Source organism: Ammospiza nelsoni, chromosome 2, assembly GCF_027579445.1.
Source record: "Ammospiza nelsoni isolate bAmmNel1 chromosome 2, bAmmNel1.pri, whole genome shotgun sequence".
Lineage (NCBI taxonomy): Eukaryota > Metazoa > Chordata > Aves > Passeriformes > Passerellidae > Ammospiza > Ammospiza nelsoni.
In genome coordinates, this window is record NC_080634.1 from 54,763,393 (window position 1) to 54,785,015 (window position 21,623).

A 21,623-nucleotide genomic window follows, 5' to 3' on the forward strand; every position below is an offset into this window, starting at 1 on the left:
TTGGAAATCCAATACAGATATTTAGTATGAGGATTTTTGCCTCAGACAGCAAAGGTAATGTAAATTTGACTTAGGAAATTAATTTATCCAAATTTTTCACAGACTATCTCTACTTTCTAAGTAATAGAGAACACATACTTTGTCAGTGCTGTTTACCTCCCTGGCTTCAACAATGCTTTTAAGGTGGGATGAACTGTCATATACAGGTGAATTTTTTCTGCCTATCAGCTCCAAGGAAAGCCTCTATGAAAATCTCATGCAAGGCACCTGGGTTTTGGATGACCATTTGACTAGTTTAGATTACTCATTTTACCTCCTGACTCTTAATGGATTAGGCAGCGAATTTTCAAATTAAAATCCACTTGGGAAAGTTAAATGGAGCAGAAAGTTTTGCTTCACCTTTAGCAAGCTTGGAAAGCCAGACTCTTCAAAGCAACCTGGCTGTTCAGTGCAGCTGTTCACTGCTGACCATGTCCCTTATAAAGGTCCACAGGTCCCAAAGCACCAAAGATGTCCCTGGTTGATCTCACTCTGCTCAGTGGGTTGGAGCCTGACACAAGGGAGCTCGAACAGGTTAGAAGCACACTTTTCTATGCAACCTTTTATAGAACCTTTAGAAAATTTTTCTTTCAAAATGTTTCCAAAAATCTACAGAAGAGACATGGGAAAACAGATAGATAGATAGATAGATAGATAGATAGATAGATAGATAGATAGATAGATAGATTTCCACTACTCTCATTCTAATAAAAATATTTGCTGAATATATAAAATAAATGCAAAGCTTGTGGTGAACAGAGTTCAGATTTCCTAGTCCCTTGTAAAAGAAATTAGGGTGAGGCTTAGCGGGGTAATAATGTGCCCTTATCATATCCTGCTGTCCTGTGGCATGCCAGGACAGGGCATCCTGGGCTTGCAGAGCAGAAGGCAAGTAGTCTTTCAGTGGTGCTTGGTGGCAGGGCACCACTGTGGCAAGGAGATGGGGCACAGTGCTCTGACAATGCGGCTTCAGAGTTTGGGGTTCTGGAGCCAGCTTGGTTGAGGGAAGTTTGCTCAGTTTTGTGCTTTCAGGGACAGTCTCCTTTAGGGAGGAAGAAAGAACAAAGCAAACTAGAATATGGAAGGTGGCAGCAAAGATATTCTTATTCTGCTAGGGGTTTGCTCTGATTTGTTTGTTTCTTTGTTTTCCTGCAGCTGGTGACAGCGTCAGACAGGTACATTCAGCACTTTGAGTACAAGGAAGGGAAGGTTTTGCTCTACTTTGGTGAGGTAAGCAAACCCAATGATTTTCTAATCCCTGCCACTTCAGATAGCATTAGACTTTTTAAAAATCACTGCATTTTTCACTCTCCTTTACCTTTCTGTAATTTTTGTCATTTATTATTATTGAACAGCTCAGTGAAAAGAACAGGAAAATGGGAACAGAGAAAGGGAAGAAGGGAAACACACACCTTCATCTTCCACCATTCTATGTCCAAGGAGATATAGTTCATATTCAAGACTTGGCCTTTGGCCCAAGAAAAAAGGGAAATTCTCTCCCTCTCTATCCAGAAGGGATGTTTTTCATACATGATAACAAAAGTGTTAACTGGTGGTCCTGTAAATTCCACATGGACATCCTGCATGTCAAGGCCAAAATCCAGATAGTGATTAACAAATGCAAACATCAGGACCCCTAGTCTCTGTATTTTTCCCAGTATTTTGGATAATGACTCCACCCTACATCCACTTAAATTGCTTCACCTCTGCAGCCAAAGCAGATATCAGTATTAACTCATCTATGCCATCAGAACAAGTATTCCACAAGTAGCACAGGCACAGACATTGAGGAACTGACTGAGGAGAGAGAGTTTTCTCATCAAAACTGTTCTTCCTTTTTCCTCCAGCTCCCAAGTGGACCAGACCCAGATTGTGTATCATTTGGGGCAAAGCAAATCAATCCCATGGGCTTGGTTCAGCCTGCAAATGCCATCCTTTATGATTTTTACAACCCTGGTAAGGGCACAGAAAAATTATACATAACTGCTTGAAGGAGAGTGTCTCAAAAAAACCCTCCAGTCCATAGAAAGTTGATTTTCATGTAGTGTGTGAAACCATGTAATTTTGTTTAGTGATTAAAAAAAACAGCTTTGCATAACTGTCTTCCAGTTACTTCAGATAATCTAAACAGAGATCTTCTTAGGAATGGCCTAGTATTGCAAAGGGACTGAAAATGGGAACTTTTACACTCAGGAATTTTTAAATCAGATTTTCTGAGTTCCTGTTTCTCATGGCGCTTTTAAGCATATTTCACTCACATTTTGTTTTGACAGACTGTGTCTTTATACATTTAAGATAGACCATGTTGGAGGGTTGACTTTTGTAGTGTGCTTGCCAGGGAAAGCAGTCTTCTTCCTCATTCAAAGAAAGGTTAAATGCAAATCATCCCCATTTGCCAAAGTTATGCAAACAATATTTGAAAATTAGGTCAAATCTCTACTTTGCCTCAATAGAGGGATCCAAGACAGTTTACACTGGGTTTAAACCACTAACTGAATATTGGTTGGTCCTATCTTCTTCTTCTGAAACAGTTCAGTGTTCACTGTTGTTCTCTGGTATAAAGAGGTTTTTAAGATGGATGGTTTACAGAGGGAACAAAAAAAAAGGGGGGGGATGCAGGGAGGGAAGAGTACAACTAAAAGAAATAAATACAAACAAATAAAAAACCCTGACAACAACAACAAAATGCCCTAACAAAAATTATCCAAACTGAATGAAAATAACCAGCTGAAAGGCAGCCCTGTACTCCAGGTCCCTTAGCTGTAGGTCTTTGGGAATTGCTGATGTGCATCTGATTCCTCAGAGCTCTGCTTTCTCTGGACCAGGGAAAAGCTGGGCTGCAAACGCAGTTTGTGCTGTACTGTCCAGGCTTTTCCACCTGAGCTGTCCCCTACAAGCTGCTTTGTTCCTTGCCCACAGACAGGAGCTGCAGTGTGTTCTACAGCGCTCCCAAGCACAGTGCCATGCTCTCAAAGCTGTGCCACGCCGACGTCTGCCAGTGCGCAGAAGGTAAGGAATGGCTGCAGGGGCTGGTCCAAAAGATAGATAGTTACTTCTAGGAACAACATACATGGGAATTGTTAAGCCCAGAAAGGAGTATTAGAATTATCCTAATGTGTAATACAGTACACATTCATCCTCTAGGATTTTCAGTATCAAGTTGATTTTTTTTTTCTCAAATATCCAGGATTTTTTGAAAGCTAAATCCAATATTTATATACATGCATGTGCACGTGTATGTAAAAACCTTCTATCGCAGCACTAAGGAAGTTGTTCTGCCATTTTATTCTCTGTTATATTGTTGTGGGAATATGGAGGTGTAAACTGAATCTGTCTACATATCCATGCCTATTGTGGTGTATAATTTTTTTCTTCCTTCCAGGTCCCTGCCCAAAACAAAAATCCACTTTCAGTAAATCATTAACACAAACCACACGCGTTAGTTTTGTCTGCTACCAGCCTACTGCAGATTATGGTAAGGCATGAAAGACAGATGTTAATTTCAGCATCATTCATTTTAATAAATATAAACTTATTAAACTTAAACTGTGCCCAGACTTCTCCTGAACTGAGTAGGGTTTCTGTATGTGGCCAAGAGGCTGAGGAGAAATAAATGAAGGCATGTGCAGTTGTAGTCATCAGGGCAGACAAGTGGGAAGTAAAGGCCTTGGAAAGATGCAGCAGGATGCTGGGGGTAGAAGGGGTGGACATTATGTTACATTATGTTATTATGTTTAAAAAAAACCCATGATGCAGTACCCCAGTCCATCACATCCCTCATGTTACAGAATGTAATAAAAGAATAGGGTTTCCACGGCATGCCATAGTTCAGTAGCTCCTTCTGCAGAGCTAGATGAATATTTTTCCCTCTGTTAATTCGCCTTTCTGGCCTCTTCTTTGGATACAAAGTTGGATAAACTACTGAAGGAAAACTAGTTGTGCACCATTGGTAAGTTAGATGCTAACAGAAGGACAGGAAAGAGTGAAAACCTAACCACAGAGGAGCTTCCTTGAAAACATACAAAGAAAGGAATACAAATCTAGGGTCTCTTGATTAATAATTCCATGGTTTGTGAGTAGATGGTACACTGGCCTCTGTTCAGACACTTGGTAGAAGCACACCTGTTACTCAGTCTTTGGATGCAATTCCATGTTGCCATCTGGCATCACAGAGCTGTTGTCTGTTGCAGCATACGAGGTGGAGATCCTCGGCAGTACAAAGAAGAATGTTTTTGATTACTATGAGGCCAAAATCCACAAGATCCTTAAAGCATGTAAGTATCAAAATGTTTTACTCCTTTCATTCACCTGTAGAAACACTGGGTTGACTAAATGTTAGCCAGCATGAGCCTTTTTCTGCCATTGAAAAGCGGGGTCAGATATATTTCTGCAGCAAGCTTTCAAGAAGGCTTATTTATTGCAAGGCTTGTTTGGTGCAGCTGCCTCACTGTGCAGTTAAGCCCCAGGGTAGTTTTTTGGGTTCACGTTGTGCAGTCCCAGAGCACACGAGCTTCAAACATTTCAGATGAAAATAAACCAGAAGACACATTCCAGACTCGTTGAGTCCATGGTTACAAACTGGAGCTAGTCTAAGAAAAACCCCTCCAAACACATGCATAGTGGGGGTACTATGTCTTCTGCATCAACTATTTTGTTTTATAGACTGTTGATAGATTCTTAATTTTTGTTATGTGGACACTGCCACTGACCTCTCTTCTGATACTAAATGAAGATTTGAAGTGCTTATTACTCAATTAATTATTGAGCAATTGCAACCCTTGTGGAACAGTCCACAGTGACTTGCCTGAGGTCAATAAAGACAGGAAAACTTCTGGAACTTCAATTTAATAACTGTGCTAAAGAAATAGAAAGGTTTCTTTGTTGCTAGGTGCAGTGTAAAGGTTTTCACAGCTCTCAATGTCCTTTTGCAAGCCTGCCATCCCAGCTGCCCCCATGTGAACTTAATCAGCAGCATCAGAGAGCACTGATACTCTTCAGAGTCATTTCTGGGGAAGCTGTCAGGTGACACACCAGACTTCAGCTGCTGGGGTATCATGTAGTCACCAGTTTTGAGTTTGGCAGCCAGAGATTGCCTTTAAAAAGGAACTTCAAAGGTTTTGAAATCTTCCCTCTCTGGAGCAGAATAATTAATTCACTCCATCAATCTTTGCCCAGGGGCCTGGCAATGTCACACAGTACTTTATGGCACACAGCTTGTGATCTGTGCCCAATGTTCAGTAAAATAAAGTCCATGCTTCCTGATTCCAGAGAGAGCATCTGACATACCCAGGGCTTTCCATATGGAGGGAAATAGTAATGTAACTAGTGGTCAAAATACTGACTATAGGAGATTATGGTATCCCAGTGGAAAGTTTTATTAATCTCTTGAGAATACCTACAGCATTTAAAGGTTTTAGGGCTCTGGGTCCAAATGCATTTGTGCTCACAACTTGCAGGAAAGCACTGGAGCAATTCTGGGGTTTGGTAGCTGAGAGAAAGATCCTTTGAATGTGAAGTTGAAGGGAAAGGATGTCTTCTATTCCCACATACTTGATAATTCCTTTTGGTTTATGCTGTCAGATGCAGCTTCTGAGCATCAGGAAGCTTTCAGCGGCTTTGGGAAGGGCTGGCAGGAGGCACAAAGACATATGGGGATGAAGAAAAAGCTAGGTGTTGCACCCAAATCAGCCTGTGACTGAACCAGTGTTATTATCTCTTGTATTCTCTGCAGCTCTTCTGAGTGAGGTTGGCCTCTATTGCCATCACCAAGTTTAGATGGTAAAATCTCAAGTTTAGTAGGGTAAAATCTCATTCTCTGGACCCTGCCATTATTTCCTTAACAACCTTTGAAGTAAAGGGTTGGTTCAGATGACAGATGGAAACACTTATTTGTGTTAGGGAGTCAGCAAAAGAGAATATTGCAGGTGTGCTTCTCAGATTACTTTGGTTATTGACAGAATTAGTGTATATGTTTTGGATGGCTAATATTTGTGCCATCCTATGATCCCTCCTCCAGGAGTCCTTTAGGGGAACAGTATAGCCCATACAAAGTAGCACAGAATCTTTCTTTTCCCTCTTCTTCCCCCCCTGCTGCCCTTTTTAAACATTATTTCCCATTACAGATTCTAAAACTCTAAGTAAATATTTACCTTAAATTCCACTTGGATGCTTTGAAACATAAAATTTCAACTTTTTTTTTTTTTAATTGGAGATTTAAAATTGGAAATTACATAATAACCACTCAGGGTAATGACACAAATGCTTATGATCCCACTGTCTGAATTGTATTAGGCCATTTGTGGAATATATGAACCGAGAAACACCTTGGTAATTTAAGCCAAATGAGGCATAACATCATAATTTTCTCAAGTAGTTCTGACCCATCTCTGCATTCCATGAACAAAATGAAAATTCAGGACACCATGTAGCATAGGAACAGCAAAAAGGTCTTGGGTTATGTGAGAAAACCTACAGGACTTATATTCTCACTAAAAATGCAGATGTATAATTAATATATATTAAACTGATGCAAGTTGTACCTAGGTGTTAGATAAGGTTCTCAAAGCTAGGTTTCACAGATCAGCAGCCTATGCCAAATTCTCTGAAATTGAATTACTATTAGAATATTCTACTTCAATTTTCATTCTACTTTTAGGATTTTGATTACTAGTCTTTCCATACTTGTAATATAATAGTCTATACTAGAGCAGATGATGTGCAAGATTCTGTTAACTGATAAAAAAGACTGTGGTGCAATTTATGTGTAATTTAAACTGGTTTAATATTGAATTTTTACAGGAGCTTTCAAATTATAGTAAGAAAGAGAGTAAGAAATTAGAATATTGCTGTTATTTGCTTTTTTTTTTTTTTTTTTTTCAAATGGAGTTTGAAAACTGTTGTTCTAGTTAAACAACATAGTGTCCTCATGACCTGAGACTGGTCAGATGAATAAGCATCTTTTCAGCTCTCCTGTCATTGCAGTGTCTGAGCAGCCACCTCATCTGCCTTGGATGCCCACTTCTGTATTTGGCAGTGCAATTCTGAATTAATTAATTTCTGGGCCAGAATCCAGAATCTAAGTTACTTTAGCATGGAAATCACCAGGAGATTGTCCTGTGTATCAGATTCAGAGGGAAGAGCATAAAGGCTGCATTAGCAAAGTTCTGGTCAGGTGTACTAAGGAGAGTGAGATTTTAATACTGTCTGCCGCATTGTTGAGCCTTAAAATGTTTGAATTTAGTTTGCGTTAGTTTGCTAGCTTTTAAGAGCACCCTGAACCTGAGCATTCTGAAATGGAAAACAGCATGTTTTCTATTTTCCTTGGCTTTTCTCTGAGACTTAAGCAAACTCCATAATGTCTAAAAGGTCCTAAGGTCTATAGGAAAACATCTCCTTTAATAATTACTGCAAACACCAAGAAAATTAAGTCAAAAGTGGCTTACTTTCTTTCTATCAGGTCACACTAAGGGAAATGTATCCTACCATAGCAGGGCCATTTATTCACTTGACTGTGGTGGTGTTCGCAGGGATCCCAGGACAAGGGAAGAGATGAGAATCGTGACTCCATGTTTCAGAAGGCTGATTTATTATTATTTATTATTATATATGAGATATATTATATTAAAAGAAAATTATATACTAAAACTATACTAAAAGAATAGAGAGAAAAGGATTTAATCAGAAGACTAGCAAAGGAAAGGAATGGAATGATAAAATCTTGTGACTGCTCACAGCTTCAACACAGGTGGCTGTCATTGGTCATCAAGTAAAAACAATTTCACATGCTGGGTAAAAAATTCTCCAAATCACATTCCAAAGCAGCAAAACATCGAGAAGCTGAAGCTTCCCAGCTTCTCAGAAGAAAAAGATCCTAACAAAAGGATTTTTCAGAAAATATGTCTGTGACACCTGACAAGCCCAATTCCAAAGTGGAACATCACCTTGGCTTAGCAGTGGAGCAAATGACCACAGGGGGTTGTGTCCTGTGGGCTACAGTTCTTCTCTCTGTTAGAAAAGTTCATGGGGTTTTCTGTTCTTGTCCCACAGCTGCAGATGAAAGCATCCAAGTGGGTGAGCACCGACAGTTCCTGTCACGCTCCATGTGCCAGTTAAACATTGTCCCTGGCAAACGCTACCTCCTCATGGGCAGAGATGGGCAAACTGTGGATTGCAACAACAAGTAAGTGCAAAACGGTCCCTGGGCAGCAGCAGCTGCTATCCTGGACCATAAACCCAGAGGATACTCAGTTTATTAGAATACCTCCAGAAAGAAAAGGCAAAAAAAAGCATCAAATTTCTCAGGGGATGATTCTGCTGGATTTACTAAAATGCAAAGTGTTCCACTCTATAGGCAAAAGCAGAGCTCTGGGGAGGAGCTGAGCCATCCAATTCTATTGGCTCATGGATCTGTGGTTCCCAGACCTCTCAGGATCAAATCTGGCCCTGGTTCCCCTGGGTTAAAAACTCACAGCTGGAAAAGGGCAATGGGATAAGCTACCCAGTCCATCTGTTGCAGATGCCTTAAACAGCTCCTGTGTTTGCAGAAGAAATGTGTGGGACCGTGACTAAGAGCAGCTCCCAAGGTTGCTGTTACACCATGCATGTGGGTAGCATATTCTTGTCATTTCTCACTGTCACACTTTGATGAATAAAAGGGAATTTATCTGAGTGGGAATTTAGTATGACATTCTCAAATATTCAGGGAGGAAGACTTCATAAATGTTTCCTTTCCCTGCACAGAACTAGACAAAGGTAATGCCTCTGAAAGCTTCTAGGGAGGAGATCTCCATCAAGGTGTGAGCACCACTTCCTAAAAACCTTAAAAAGTCCCATTCCCATCTCTATATGATGCCAAAGTGAGTGCCTGGGTCAGTGGCCTGCTTCAAAAAAAGCCTGATAGATACTGGGGTGTCCTTGCAGAGGTTTAATCTCCAACATCTTCCCCAGTTCAGGCATGAAATACTGGAAGTTACACAGCTTCTCATGGGTACACTCTGTTGGAACTAAACTTCCCTACACTGTCCCACTGGTGTGCACTTGGGCTTTTTGTGTCATTCTGGAAACTCTAACAGAAACTCAGCTCAAGCTTACCTGACATACTCAAAACACAAGTGCAGCCAGGTCTGTCCTAGCTTGGCACTGACACATCCCAGATTTTCATCGAAGCTCAGTTAACCTGCTGGTGAAGACAAGTTTCTAGGCTAGTATTACTCTTGATTTCAGAGATGCCTCTCTGGAGGGATGAGTAGATCAGGGATTACACTTTCCCATTGCTCCATGTCAGGAATAATGACTAACCTTCTTTACCTGTGCCATTTTCCCTCAGGATGCAATACTTACTTGATGCACAAGCCTGGGTGGAGAAAATCCCGGAGGGCAGCGAGTGCCGCAGCACTCTGCGCCGGCAGAGCTGTGCTCACCTGCAGGACTTCCTGAGCACCTCTGACAGCCTGTGCCATGTCTGAACAACGGCTCTGACCCCCACATCTCTCTGGGGCTGCAGCTCACCTTCTGCCAGAATTCCTCCTGCAAAGCCTGTGCATACCAGTGGCACCTGAAACATGGCAGGGCTGCTTCCATTGCTGTTTCATTGATTGGGGTGTGAAGCATCCTCTTGTGGGTGTGTGTGTGAGTAATATAATAAAAATGCAGTCCCTCTACTAGATACTGTGCTTATTGTACCTGACACTGGGGAAGAGAGAGCAGGAGTTTGTGTCTCCATGAGCTATTCTACAACAGTGCAATTTTCTTGCAGAGAGTCAATAGAAAAACACATTGTGCATTGTCTGAATAATTCCTGCAGTCCTGGGCAAAGAAAAAAATATTTTAAAAAAGACAAAGACATTTTTCATGGTTCAAAAAGAAAACTGGGTCTTCATGGGCTTATCTGTGTTACACTGCTGCTGAAAGAGTAGAGATACCAACACTCATGCTTAACACAGCAGCTGGTTTCTGGCTGTAATTGTGAGTCCTGCTGACCCCATGGCTGGATTCCATACACTTCTAAAGCTGCAACTACGAGTGGTACATTGTGCCTGCCCTGTGCTGGACTCTTCCACAGGCAGTCTTCCACAGGCTTGTTAGGCTGGTAGCTCACTGAGGGCACAGAATTGCTTTTAATTGCTCTCTGTAGCCACATGTCTTTTAAGCTTTTCTTTTTCTTGAGTTTAACTCAAAACTGCTCTTTTCTCGGGATAAGAAAAAGTCTGTGGAAAATGTTTTGGTAACACTAATAAGCAGATGACTTTCAAGCACAGGTTTTGCTTCTTTAGCTTGCCAGCAAAATGCCATTTGGCAGTCATGTCTGAAGCAGAGAAGAACTGGGTAGGTCACCATCCTCACATGCTCATACCACTATTTGTGCCAGCAGCTACTGAGCACAAACATTTGCCACCTGGACTGCTTGTGCTACACTGCAGTAAAAATAAGAAGGGCCTGTGTCAATGATATGATAATTAGTAGATCCATGCTGAGGTGGTTAATTTGGAGTCAAATGATGTTACTGATAGAAAGGGCAACAGTGATGCTCATGTGGCCAAGACATTACACTGCAGCAGCACCTACCAAAACAGCTCCATCACCAGAAATTTCAGATTCACAGAAGAGAGTTCATTGCCTTGTGCCTGAACTGAGAACTGAACAGCTATCTTTGAAGGCTGCAAACTCAAACTTAGCATCAGCTGGACCTGGATATCAGCAACATCTTCCTCTTCCAAGCATTACATGGATGGAGGGTAGGGAAGGCTCATTTCAGGAAAAACCTCAATGATTGCTTCATGACATATGTAAAGGAAGATAAGAAACCTACTGAAGGTGTAAGACAGACACTTAAATTGACAGAGGACCTTGAGGTTTGCCCAAGCTTTCACATTTATGAAATGTGATTGTAATGCCTGGTCATACATTCTCTTTATTACACAGCTTATATAAATGTCAGTGATATGGCAAAATACAGCTGAGGTCAGTAAAGCAAGTACTAATTTCTATTAATATAAGATAAAGAATAGGTTGTTGCACTGACATACCTATTATCCAGTAATTTTTGCCAATATTTATGAAAGAATACCTCTAAGGTTAAGAGCCAAATCCTTCCTTTCCACTCCACAAGGCTTGAGTTAAAACCAGTGTCTGACCCTTCTGCTGTGTGGAGTATATCAACAGCTCAGAAGTTCTTGTCTGGCAAACAAATCACCAAATAATTGCAACACTCAAGACTGTAAACTCGTGGTGAAAACATCTTTAAAATTTTATATCAGATCTAACATACATTTTACATATTTTCTTCCATTTTACTTGCAGGTGAGTCTAGGCTGGAACTGCTTAGTGTCTGAACGTTGCAAATGCAGTCTCAATGTGGGAGCTGTGTGTGACTATTAAAGTTATTTTGGGGGCAGAGGTAATAAACATGATTCTACTTTAACTTTACCAATTGGGTCCCCTTTGCTTCCTAGGAAAACCTTTAAATATCTTGGCCTAGGATCTAGCATAGAGCAATCTCTATCCCCCTGTACGTTTCTGCCCCAAACTCCCAAACATATTCATAGGGAGAGGGAAGACAATGGTGGAGTTATTCTGTGCTGCCACAGCTGTTAATGTTTGCAGGTAACGCAGGGGCAGAGCTGCTGGAGACTCAGACAGCACCATGGAGGCCCTCTGGAGAGCTTTGGAAGCATTCATTTCCCCTTCAGCTGCCACAACCTGCAAAGGAACAGAAATGGAAATGGCATGGAAATGCTGCCCATAGTGGTGAAAATCCAGCTTTACAATGAGGAGAAAACCAACTAGCTTGGACACCTGGAATCATAAGACAAGAGGAAATGGCCTTTAAGTTGCTAAGGGGAGGTTCTTATTGGATATTAGGAAAAAAATTTGGTTGTCAAGCATTGGAAGAGGATGCCCAGGGAAGCGGTGGAGTCACTAATCCTGGGGTCATTTAAAGGGTATGTAGATGTGGTGCTTAGGGACATAGTTTAGTGGTAGACTCAGCAATGCTGGGTTTAAGGGTTGGATTTGGTGATCTGAGAGGTCTTGTCCATCCTAAACAATTCTGTGGTTCTCTGACGAGAAGATGAAAGGCCGGAGGTGGGTGTCACCTGTCACGGGTCTCACCTTAGCTTTTTTCTCTCGAGCAGCCTCTGCTTCAGCTGCCATTGCCCTCTGCATGGCCATGGGGATGCGAATGTCTTTGATCTCCACACAGGCCACTTTGACTCCCCACTGCTCCGTGGCACTGTCGAGGGTGGCCTTGGGGACAAACAACACGCCAGGAAGAGCACAGTGCTGGCAGAGGGAATGCCATGTGGTGTGCCCTGCTTGGACAGAAGGACAGGGCAAACCACACAGCAGAAAGAGGGATGCTCCAGGGGCACCAGCACCCAGCATGGTGTGTGCATAGTGGGTACCACAGCCTCAGGAAACACCTGCTGGGCAACACCAGTGTCTCCTGTGGGGCTTCTCTCCTGCCTCCTAAATTATGATCCCCCATCCTCTCCTTAGGTGGTGGGCAGTTACTGAACTTCTCCCTTTAACAAAGAAATACTACAGCAAGTTCCTTAAACAGCACTACACAGCAAAAGCACACTAAGGGTGAGACACAAGACAGCTCTGCAGCACTGGCAAACTCATCTGGGCTCTGGCTCCTGGGCTCTCCTGCAATCCACACCATGACCCTTTCTCTGCATGGCCACTCTCCTGGCTGCAGAGGGTACAGTCTCTCTTTGATCTGACCGTGCCTTGTCTCTGACTGAAATTAGCAAATTAGGTATTGGATTTTTCCTCTGCTCTCTGCCTAGCTGCCAAATCAAAAAAGAAACCAGATGGCATTTAAAAGCATACAGCAACTCAGTTTTGTGCTCTTAGTTGTAATGACAAGATATACAAGTCTTGCCTCAATGAAGGGTCTGCTCAAGACAGCACTTCCTCTGAGCAGATTTCTTTCCCTATGTTTGCAGCTGCCTCTGTGCAAGGGCTAAGCTGATTTTTTTTAATCACTGGATAATTTCAGAATTATAATTGCTTTTTGATAGAGATAACTCTGCTACAAGAGGCTGGGAAAATACCTTTAGAATAACTCTTTCTGACTCTATGCAATCAGATGTATAATTGAAAAAAACAAAAAAAAAATTAAGGGAGATTTTGTTATTCTTGTTGAAGAAAAAACAGAGAGATAATTTCTAATTTGCTACTCCCCAGAAGACATCTCCATGCTTGCGAATTTTGAGTGCCAGATTTACCTGGATACTGTGTGCAATCTCCTCACGACCTGCCAGCAGCTGAGCCAAGCTCTGTGTACCCAGAACGTTTCTCAGGGCTGTCTGTGCCAGGAGCAAGGTGGCAGAGTGTACATCAGTGACATTGGCAACAGCACTGACAGCGCTGTGGATCCTGTAGTGCACCACCCCATCCACCTGGGCAGTAACAGCATCCCTCGTGAGAATCTGCATTGGAGAAATGCACACAGTCACAGAAAGATCCAACAACACATCCTTGCCTTAGGAAGGGGTTTTTTTTTAACCCTTAGTGAGTAAAAGGCATGGATAATTCAAATAAACTAAGAATTTCTCTTTATTTCTTTGTCATTCCCCCAAGAAATGACATCAAGAGAGCTGTCCAGCATCAACAAAGTTTAAGCTGGAGGAAAATACTTTACAAATCCTCTAAATAACTGCTTCAATTGTAAGTGAATCTCATAATTTGAATTAATTTGTTTTGCAACTATAAATGATGGCTATTCTCTTCCTTTCTTTTAGAAAGGTCCATTAATGAGTTAATACATTTCATGCAGCTTGGAAGATCTGTGCTACTTCCCCTAAACAACGTATTTCTAAGAAATATCAACACACTAAAATAAAAAGTGCAAGAAATTGTGAGAAGAAACTGAATGAAATATTTAACCATTCATAGAAGAGTTGTCACTTTTTGCCAGACAAGCTTCTTTGCCTCAGAAGGCAGCTGGCCTCAGTGGAGAACTGATGATGCTCCACTATCACTTTCCCTCCTCAGCATCTTTTGCCTGCAAGGGGATGCTTCACAAAAAGCCTGCCAAATGCTGCAGAAGCCTGGCCAAAAGCTGCTAAGCCTTATACATTACAAGTTCTGCAACCATCTTCTTTCTAGCCTCACATTTTGCAGGAGCCATTTTTCATTTCACATCACACACCCCTGCACCCTGTACTCTGAGAAAAGGCTCTTTCTGTTTACAAAAAGATAATAGTCCAAAAAACATCTCCTAGGGAGCACAATAGGAAATTCTGGGGGCGCAAAGGGTCTTGGAGCTGCTTCTTCTCCCTCTGCTCTTTGTTTAAAGAAGGGGACAGAAGTGCCAACTCCATAAGCAGAAGAATTTTTCTACCATGGGACTGAGGACACACAGAACCAAAACTTGATCAGAAGAGGATTGCTCAACAACTCATCCTTCAGATTAAATTTTGCAGTCAAAATTTGCCAACAAATGCCAGAAGATATATCCTACTTGGATGTATTTTCCTTCCTCTATCCATTCCTGCTTGGACCTGAGTTTTGTGAAATGTTGTCTGATAATTTCTGTTAATTTAATGGGATTTGTTACCCATGGTTAATTTGCCTCTCTTTTGAATGGTGAGCTACACGTCAGATCCAATTTTATTAGGACATTAATTTGCAACTGGGAATTTTGTAGCCCACTCCTGTCTTGTCCTCCCTGTCTCACATTCATGCTTGTAACTCCCTTCCCTTATTTTTGACATCACAGTTCTGAACACCAGCTTGACTTGCAGGGATGCACCTGCAGATTTTCATTAGGAGAATCACAGAATGGTTTGGGTTGGAAGGGACCTTAAAGATGACTCAGTTCCAACCTGCCTCCCATGGGCAGGGACACCTTCCCCTCGACCAGGTTTTTCAGAGCCCCATCCAACCTGGCTTTGAACACTTCCAAGGGATGGCACACCTATAATTTCTTTGGGCAAGAAGTTGCGTTGTAAGCAGCTGGAAATGCAGAAGATACAGCTGAAAAGCTAAGTTCCATATGGTAGCTAAATTCCATATGGTAGCTCAGTGTGGCAAAATTACAAAACATGCATTACTTTTATGTTATTATTACATTAATCTGCTGCATCTTTTGTTCCTGTCTTAGATGGCTGCTAGAGAAGTTACCTCTTGTGGAGGAATCTTACAGGCAACCGTCCTCAGATCAACCTTGGTAAATGTATCTGTACATGGAAGTACAAGGATCATTCCTGAAAAATAAAAATTATTAGATGAAACACCTCTGAAACTAAAGTTCAGATCCAGGTATCCTAGAGATAAACAGACGCATTTGGAATAACACTCTGCCTTATCTCTGCAGCTGTCTTTTCTGCTTACAAGATATGACAACAGTGATGTTTTGTATTTTCAAATAACAGAGGGTAGTGCAGATATCTGCAAATAATGTGAACTCATTAGAGCTTAATGACCTAGGACTCTTGTGTGGAAATGGGCAGCTTGAAGCTCTTGTCTGAAGTCTGCCATGAGACTTTTGGCAAAAATTCCTTCCATGCCTTAAATTTTCCCTTTTTAAATCACAAGCCATGTATGGTTCAGTATGTGTCCTCAGGAAAGACATCACATAGGTTATTCCTGCACACATGAGGAACATTGTCCCAAGATGAGACAAATCCTGTGAAGGAGTCTCCACTCTCCTTCACTGGAGAGGGAGACTGGACAAAACTTCCAATCTTCTGTTGTAACCTCAGCACCTTGCTTTGGTGCCCAGAGCCACACAGAAGAGCCCTGTACAGGCCTAGCTGCTCTTTGGACCACATGACTACTATTCAAGAGGAAGGACAGTACCTGAAAAAGTCTTTTTCCTGTTATTTCAATTTCCAGTTGGCCCTTTTCATTGCCCAGAGGTGGTAACTGCACCAATGCAGACTCCTCATGCAGCTGGGTTTGGTTTGTGATTTGTAAGCTGGTCCTAGGGAACAGCCTTGGTGCAGCTGCTGAGTGTCCCTGCCCTGACACATTTACCATTTTCAGGGCAGAGGACAGCTAAGCAGCTGGCAGCAAAAAGCTGTCTTGGAAGCAAGGTGCAGGGAAAGAGGCCACGATCACCCAAAACAGACCATGACAGACCTGAATCCTGCATTTAAACCTCCCTGCAGTCTCCTGACAGTGTGTGCAGCATGAACTCATCCTTCTGTTGCCCAGATTGCTCAGCAGCAAAATCACACCTGGTATCAAGGCACTCAGACTTCTGTGCTAGGACAGGAGGGGGGCTGTATCTTCTCTCAAGAAAAGTAAACATTCTGCAGGTAAAGGAACTGCAGAGGGGACCTTCTCATTCCCCTCTACTCTATAAAGAAGGATTTCGTGGAACCTCTGCAATTCTCTATGTGGTCTGAGTGCATTGTAATAACAAACAAATCCAGAGGACTTTACCAGAGAAAAACTGCATGCACTCACCTGGTCCCTTTGCTTTCTTAGACAGGATGCGTCCCAGGCGAAATACAACAGCACGCTCATATTCTCTGACAACCTAGGAAAATATTTTAAATTTAGAATTTTACAACTAATTCTATTTTCATTCCCTGGTCTTTAATTTTTGGCACCCATATTAAATGTGAAGAAAGTACAAATTATATAGGAAGCAACAAAGCTGCAAATCACTTTCTTCATGTCTTCTATTTGACTCATGATTTGCTGGAAAAACTCAGCCCCTGCCCATGGAAACAGGTTACAAAACAGATCACATATTAAAATATTAATAGTGATCTAAAAAGAAAACCCCAGAGCTCTCTCAACATCAGCAGCACACTGAGGGAAGTTGTAGGCAAAGGGGCTCTGACCTCAGGTAATCTATACCATCACTTAGTGCATCACAACTACTGAAGGCCTGGCATCCAACTGATGTTTAGCTGGAAGTTTAACTGATTATGAATGTTGGGACTGGAAGAAATTAAGTGAGGAAATTGTGGCAACACAGAACATTTGTGGAAGAACCTGTGTGGATCTCATTTCCAGAGCTCATCTTTGCTACAAACCCTTATGATTCCCAAAATGTGAGTGTGAGGTGCCTTGTCTAAACTAAATCAGTAAAAAAGTAACAGCATTGATAATAGAGCATTCTTCATGTGCTTCAAATCCTGCTAGCTTACCTTGACACATGCCCAGATGGAAATAGGAAAGGTAATAAGCACCAGGAGGCATGAAAGTGAAACCAGGATCCAGCCACAGATGCCAATTCCTTCCTGCCTGTCAGCTGTAAAAAATATAATGAAGAAGAGCAATGAATGCAAAATTTGAGAAGTCATCCCAGGGATGTACATCTAGCCCAGCTGCAATTATATGGGACCACAAAGTCCACAGAAACTCACTCCCTCTTCCTCTTTCCAAAAGAGCCATAAAGCCATAAAAAACCAAACGAAACATTCAGCTTTATGGCCTGTCAGCACAGAAAATTAGAAAATACTCAGAAAATACTTTTTTGCCACAGAAAAAAAAAGAGGAAAATTAAATATATTACCAAAGCTGGGGGCTGTGAAGGAGAAATAAATGAACGGGTGAAACCATGAGTATGAAACTGTTGGGTGGGGCAAAGGGTTTAGTTTGTGTGAAACAAGAAGCAAGGTAAATGAGGGGAAATCCTGTTTTCTTTAGATGGACATTTTGAGGAATATTCATGGACCAGTCTATCCACTGGACCATAAACTTCAAAATTAGTTCTTGTCAAAATGCATGCCCAAGCATTTTAAGCAGTTATATTGGTATGTTCAGCTCATCTCATTCCAAAATTTAATTCTAATGAAATAAAACAAATATAAAACTAATTTCATTGTTTTAGTGCCTGAAGGGAAGGCAGTTTTAAAGTAAGTTATTTCAAAGGTGTAGGGCAGGACTGGAAATTTCTAATACCAAATAAAATTCACATGCAGACAGAAATGAGAAATAGGAAACAATTCAATTTATACTTTGTAAGAAAAAACCAGCTTGTCAGGACCCTGAAACAGCAGGAGGCTCCCTGATCCGTAAGGCAGGAGCTGGCAGAGCAGGACTGACAGGTTTGTCAGAACATTCCCAGCAACCCCGGGGCAGGAGGACACACAGCACAGCCCTCCTGAAGCCCCTGCTCCTCCTGGGTCCCTGTGCATGGCCGGGCTGTGCCTGCTGCAGTGGTGGCTGCACACCTGGGTGTGACATGGGACATGTGGCATCCGCCCCTGGCTGCTCTGGTGGCTGCACACCTGGGTGAGATGTGTGACATGTGACATCCAGCCCCTGGCTGCTCTGGTGGCTGCACACCTGGGTGAGATGTGTGACATGTGACATCCAGCCCCTGGCTGCTCTGGTGGCTGCACACCTGGCTGTGACGTGTGACATGTGACATCCGCCCTTGGCTGCTCTGGTGGCTGCACACCTGTGTGTGACGTGTGACATGTGACATCCAGCCCCTGGCTGCTCTGGTGGCTGCACACCTGCATGTGACATGGGACATGTGGCATCCACCCTTGGCTGCTCTGGTGGCTGCACACCTGGGTGTGACGTGTGACATGTGACATCCAGCCCCTGGCTGCTCTAGTGGCTGCACACCTGCATGTGACATGGGACATGTGACATCCAGCCCCTGGCTGCTCTGGTGGCTGCACACCTGCATGTGACATGGGACATGTGACATCCAGCCCCTGGCTGCTCTGGTGGCTGCACACCTGCATGTGACATGGGACATGTGACATCCAGCCCCTGGCTGCTCTGGTGGCTGCACACCTGCATGTGACATGGGACATGTGGCATCCACCCTTGGCTGCACTGGTGGCTGCACACCTGGGTGTGACATGTGACATGTGACATCCAGCCCCTGGCTGCTCCCAACTTTGCCCATTCTGCTTGTGAGGCCCCTGATGCAGACTGGATTACTCACAAATGAACACATTTGCATTCACAAGGGCCCTGGTTCAGGTCTCCCTGAGAGCTGGGCACAGAACTGGTGCATCAGGAGCCCAGCTTTCCTCCTCACCCTTCCCAAAAAAACAGCAATCTTAAATCCCTGGTTATTTTATGAGGTATCATCAGGCACTTTGCAATCAGTGGCAAAATTGATTTGAGGAGCTTCCCTAAGCAAATTACTTTGCAAACCTTAAGGGCATATGTATAAAAACAGGATTATTAGCATTTACTGTGAATATCTTTAACCCTTTAACTGTTATCTGTTCTCCTTACATTACATTACACTAGTGGTGTAGGCTACAACAGGTACATAAAATACCAACAGTCAGGTGTCTTTCAATCAGTGGAAAGAGATCACAGAAAGTCACAGAATAGGCATCATTCATAATTCTTAATCTGAAATCTGAGCAAATTAATCATGAAGGGATGTTTTGTTCAGCAGAACTAAGCTTTTTTACTCTCTCTTAGTATCACATAAATTACCAGCTAACAGAAAATATCTGAAGATATTTTTCTCCAGTGATAAATTTGATTATGAATAACCTCCTCAAAAACAATTTTGGGTTGTAGCATCATCTACCATCATCCACCTGAGCCCACTGTGAAGATGCCTGGTGAGAATGGCACAATCCACAGACAGGGGAATAGATGGGAAGAAATGCCAGCACTCAGCAGATTGATGCTCAAGCAGCTGAGAAGAGTTAGGGGTCAAGATATTGCTCCTAACCACCATGGACAAAAAGCATGCATCCAAAACTTGACAAAGTACAATTGAATCCTTCTCCACAAGAACTGTCCTAGAGATCCTGATGTCAGCTAATAATGTAGGTTACAATCAGAAAAGGAGAACAGGAAAATATTTCATTCTTTGAATGAAACTCCTAGCTCCCCCCAAGCCACAACAGATCTCTGAATACCCCAAAGTTTCAAACCATTTAACCACACAACAAATTAAAGACTCTGGAAAAAAAACAATAGTTAAGAAGCAGTCACAATCCCATGTATAATTGACCTGGGTTTGCCATGCCTGTATATGGATTATAATACTCATAACCACCGAAAAACCTCACTTGACTCTTTAGTCCAGAGCAAATCAGGAGCTGCAATGCACCACAAAATGTGAGAGCTCATCACTCAGCAGTTGTGGAAAAACTCCAAGGTGATGGAATAAGATTCACTTCATTTTATCTTAATGCACTCATTAGGGTACATCACAAACAGACCTGGTAAAAAAACTCATTATGTGGGTTTAACACTTGGAAAGCAAATGAAAAACTCAGTGTGGGCAAAAATCTCCCAGGCCTGCTGCAGCAACAAAAAGATGGAGTAGATTCAGCCTCTTTAACCACCACGCTTTCTGCTCTAACCTTTCTGCTTTTTCCTAAGGGCTGAAAAATTCTTCTGTCTCCCCTAACTAGATCCTATTTTCCTCTCTCCAGTCCATCCTCCATACAGAAGCGTATCAATAGCTGAATCAGTCTTTCTCATGCATGGTGTCACGTTGGCAGAAGGTAGATGCTGATGCATCCTGGCAAGCAGTGTGAGGCAACTTGCTCTGTCACTTACAGTGGCACATTCTGAGTTTTCATCTACAGTCTATATCAGACATCAAGTGTAAAACAAATGTACTTTTTTGTTTGGTTAGTTTTGCTCCTTTTTAATATTATTGAGAAAAAACCCACTCACATACACAAAACAAGGCTTACCAATTAGATGTTCTGTGTTCATTTTCTTGGGTCTCTCTGTCTGGCGATCCATCCCCTTAGAGGGAAGCTCTGATCCCCTCATAGATGAGACAGCAGCAAACCTTGAAACTGCAGGGCTTGTGCAAGATGCAGAAGAGAGAGGCAGGATGAGAGAAGGAGAAATCCCTTGTGTTGGTGTCTTCTGGGAGTTGGTTACCCTGGTGAGGAGAGGATGTTCCCAAACACCAAGTCTTGTGTCTCTGGTGTAGCTGGATGTATTCTCTGGCTGTCCTCTGTTTGGGGTGCACTTGTCCCAGCGGGTCTTAGACCCCACAAAATACAAGCTGGAAATAATTTCTATGAATCCATCACTAGAGATTAAAACACCCACAAAAAAGCCAGGAAGATAAAGTGAGTCCTGTGAGCAGCATCTGAGGTACAGCCTTAAGAAAATGAGGCTCAGGGGAGATCTCAACGCTCTCTACACCTGCCTGAAAGGAAAAGGATGTTGTAGCAAAGTGAGGATTGGTCTCTTCTATCAAGAAACAATAATAAGAATAAAAGGCTTCAAGGTGTGCCAGGGGAGGCTTAGATTAAATATGAGAAAAACCTTACTTCACCAAAAGAGTTGCCAAAGACTGGAACAGGCTACCCAGAGAAGTGGTAGGGTCCCCCTCCCTGGTGGCATTTAAAGCACATGTAGATGTGGCACTTAAGGATGTGGCTTAGCAGTGGACTTGGCAGTGCTGGGTTAATGGTTGGACTCAATGCTAAGTGGTCTTTTCCGGCCTATGATGCCATAAAGCCAGAAGGCAGATTGCATGCTGCTCCTCTGCTGTTTTGGGGCTCAGCTGCTGTTCAGATCTCAAACACAAGCATAATAAACAATCAAAAGTCCAGGTGAGGTCTCCAAACTGTATAAAATAGCTCACCACACCCTTCTGCACGCTGTCCATCAGTACAGGCTGAGCACTGTTGATCTGGATAACCTCAAAACCA

At 42.5% G+C, this 21,623-nt stretch overlaps 2 protein-coding genes across 3 annotated transcripts in view; one reads left to right on the forward strand and one right to left on the reverse strand.

The window, feature by feature from the left end:
• The window catches only part of LOC132070211 (complement C4-like), a 52,761-nt gene extending 43,060 nt beyond the window's left edge, over window positions 1-9,701 (forward strand). For both annotated transcript variants that reach the window (XM_059466864.1, XM_059466865.1), the window contains exons 35-42: window positions 486-573; window positions 1,195-1,269; window positions 1,887-1,995; window positions 2,959-3,048; window positions 3,422-3,514; window positions 4,230-4,313; window positions 8,086-8,218; window positions 9,365-9,701. In XM_059466864.1, the coding sequence (XP_059322847.1) occupies window positions 486-573; window positions 1,195-1,269; window positions 1,887-1,995; window positions 2,959-3,048; window positions 3,422-3,514; window positions 4,230-4,313; window positions 8,086-8,218; window positions 9,365-9,503 (811 nt within the window). In that variant the 3' untranslated portion in view covers window positions 9,504-9,701. The remainder of the gene's footprint in view (window positions 1-485; window positions 574-1,194; window positions 1,270-1,886; window positions 1,996-2,958; window positions 3,049-3,421; window positions 3,515-4,229; window positions 4,314-8,085; window positions 8,219-9,364) is intronic.
• A 1,409-nt stretch (window positions 9,702-11,110) lies between these two features.
• STOML3 (stomatin like 3) lies at window positions 11,111-21,246 on the reverse strand. The gene is made up of 7 exons (XM_059466348.1): window positions 20,646-21,246; window positions 17,154-17,257; window positions 16,462-16,534; window positions 15,172-15,254; window positions 13,272-13,475; window positions 12,148-12,282; window positions 11,111-11,736 (listed from the first exon to the last, which is right to left on the reverse strand). Exons 1-7 carry the CDS (start codon window positions 20,725-20,727, stop codon window positions 11,536-11,538), a joined length of 882 nt encoding a protein of 293 aa, XP_059322331.1. The 5' UTR covers window positions 20,728-21,246; the 3' UTR covers window positions 11,111-11,535.
• Window positions 21,247-21,623: the final 377 nt, after the last annotated feature.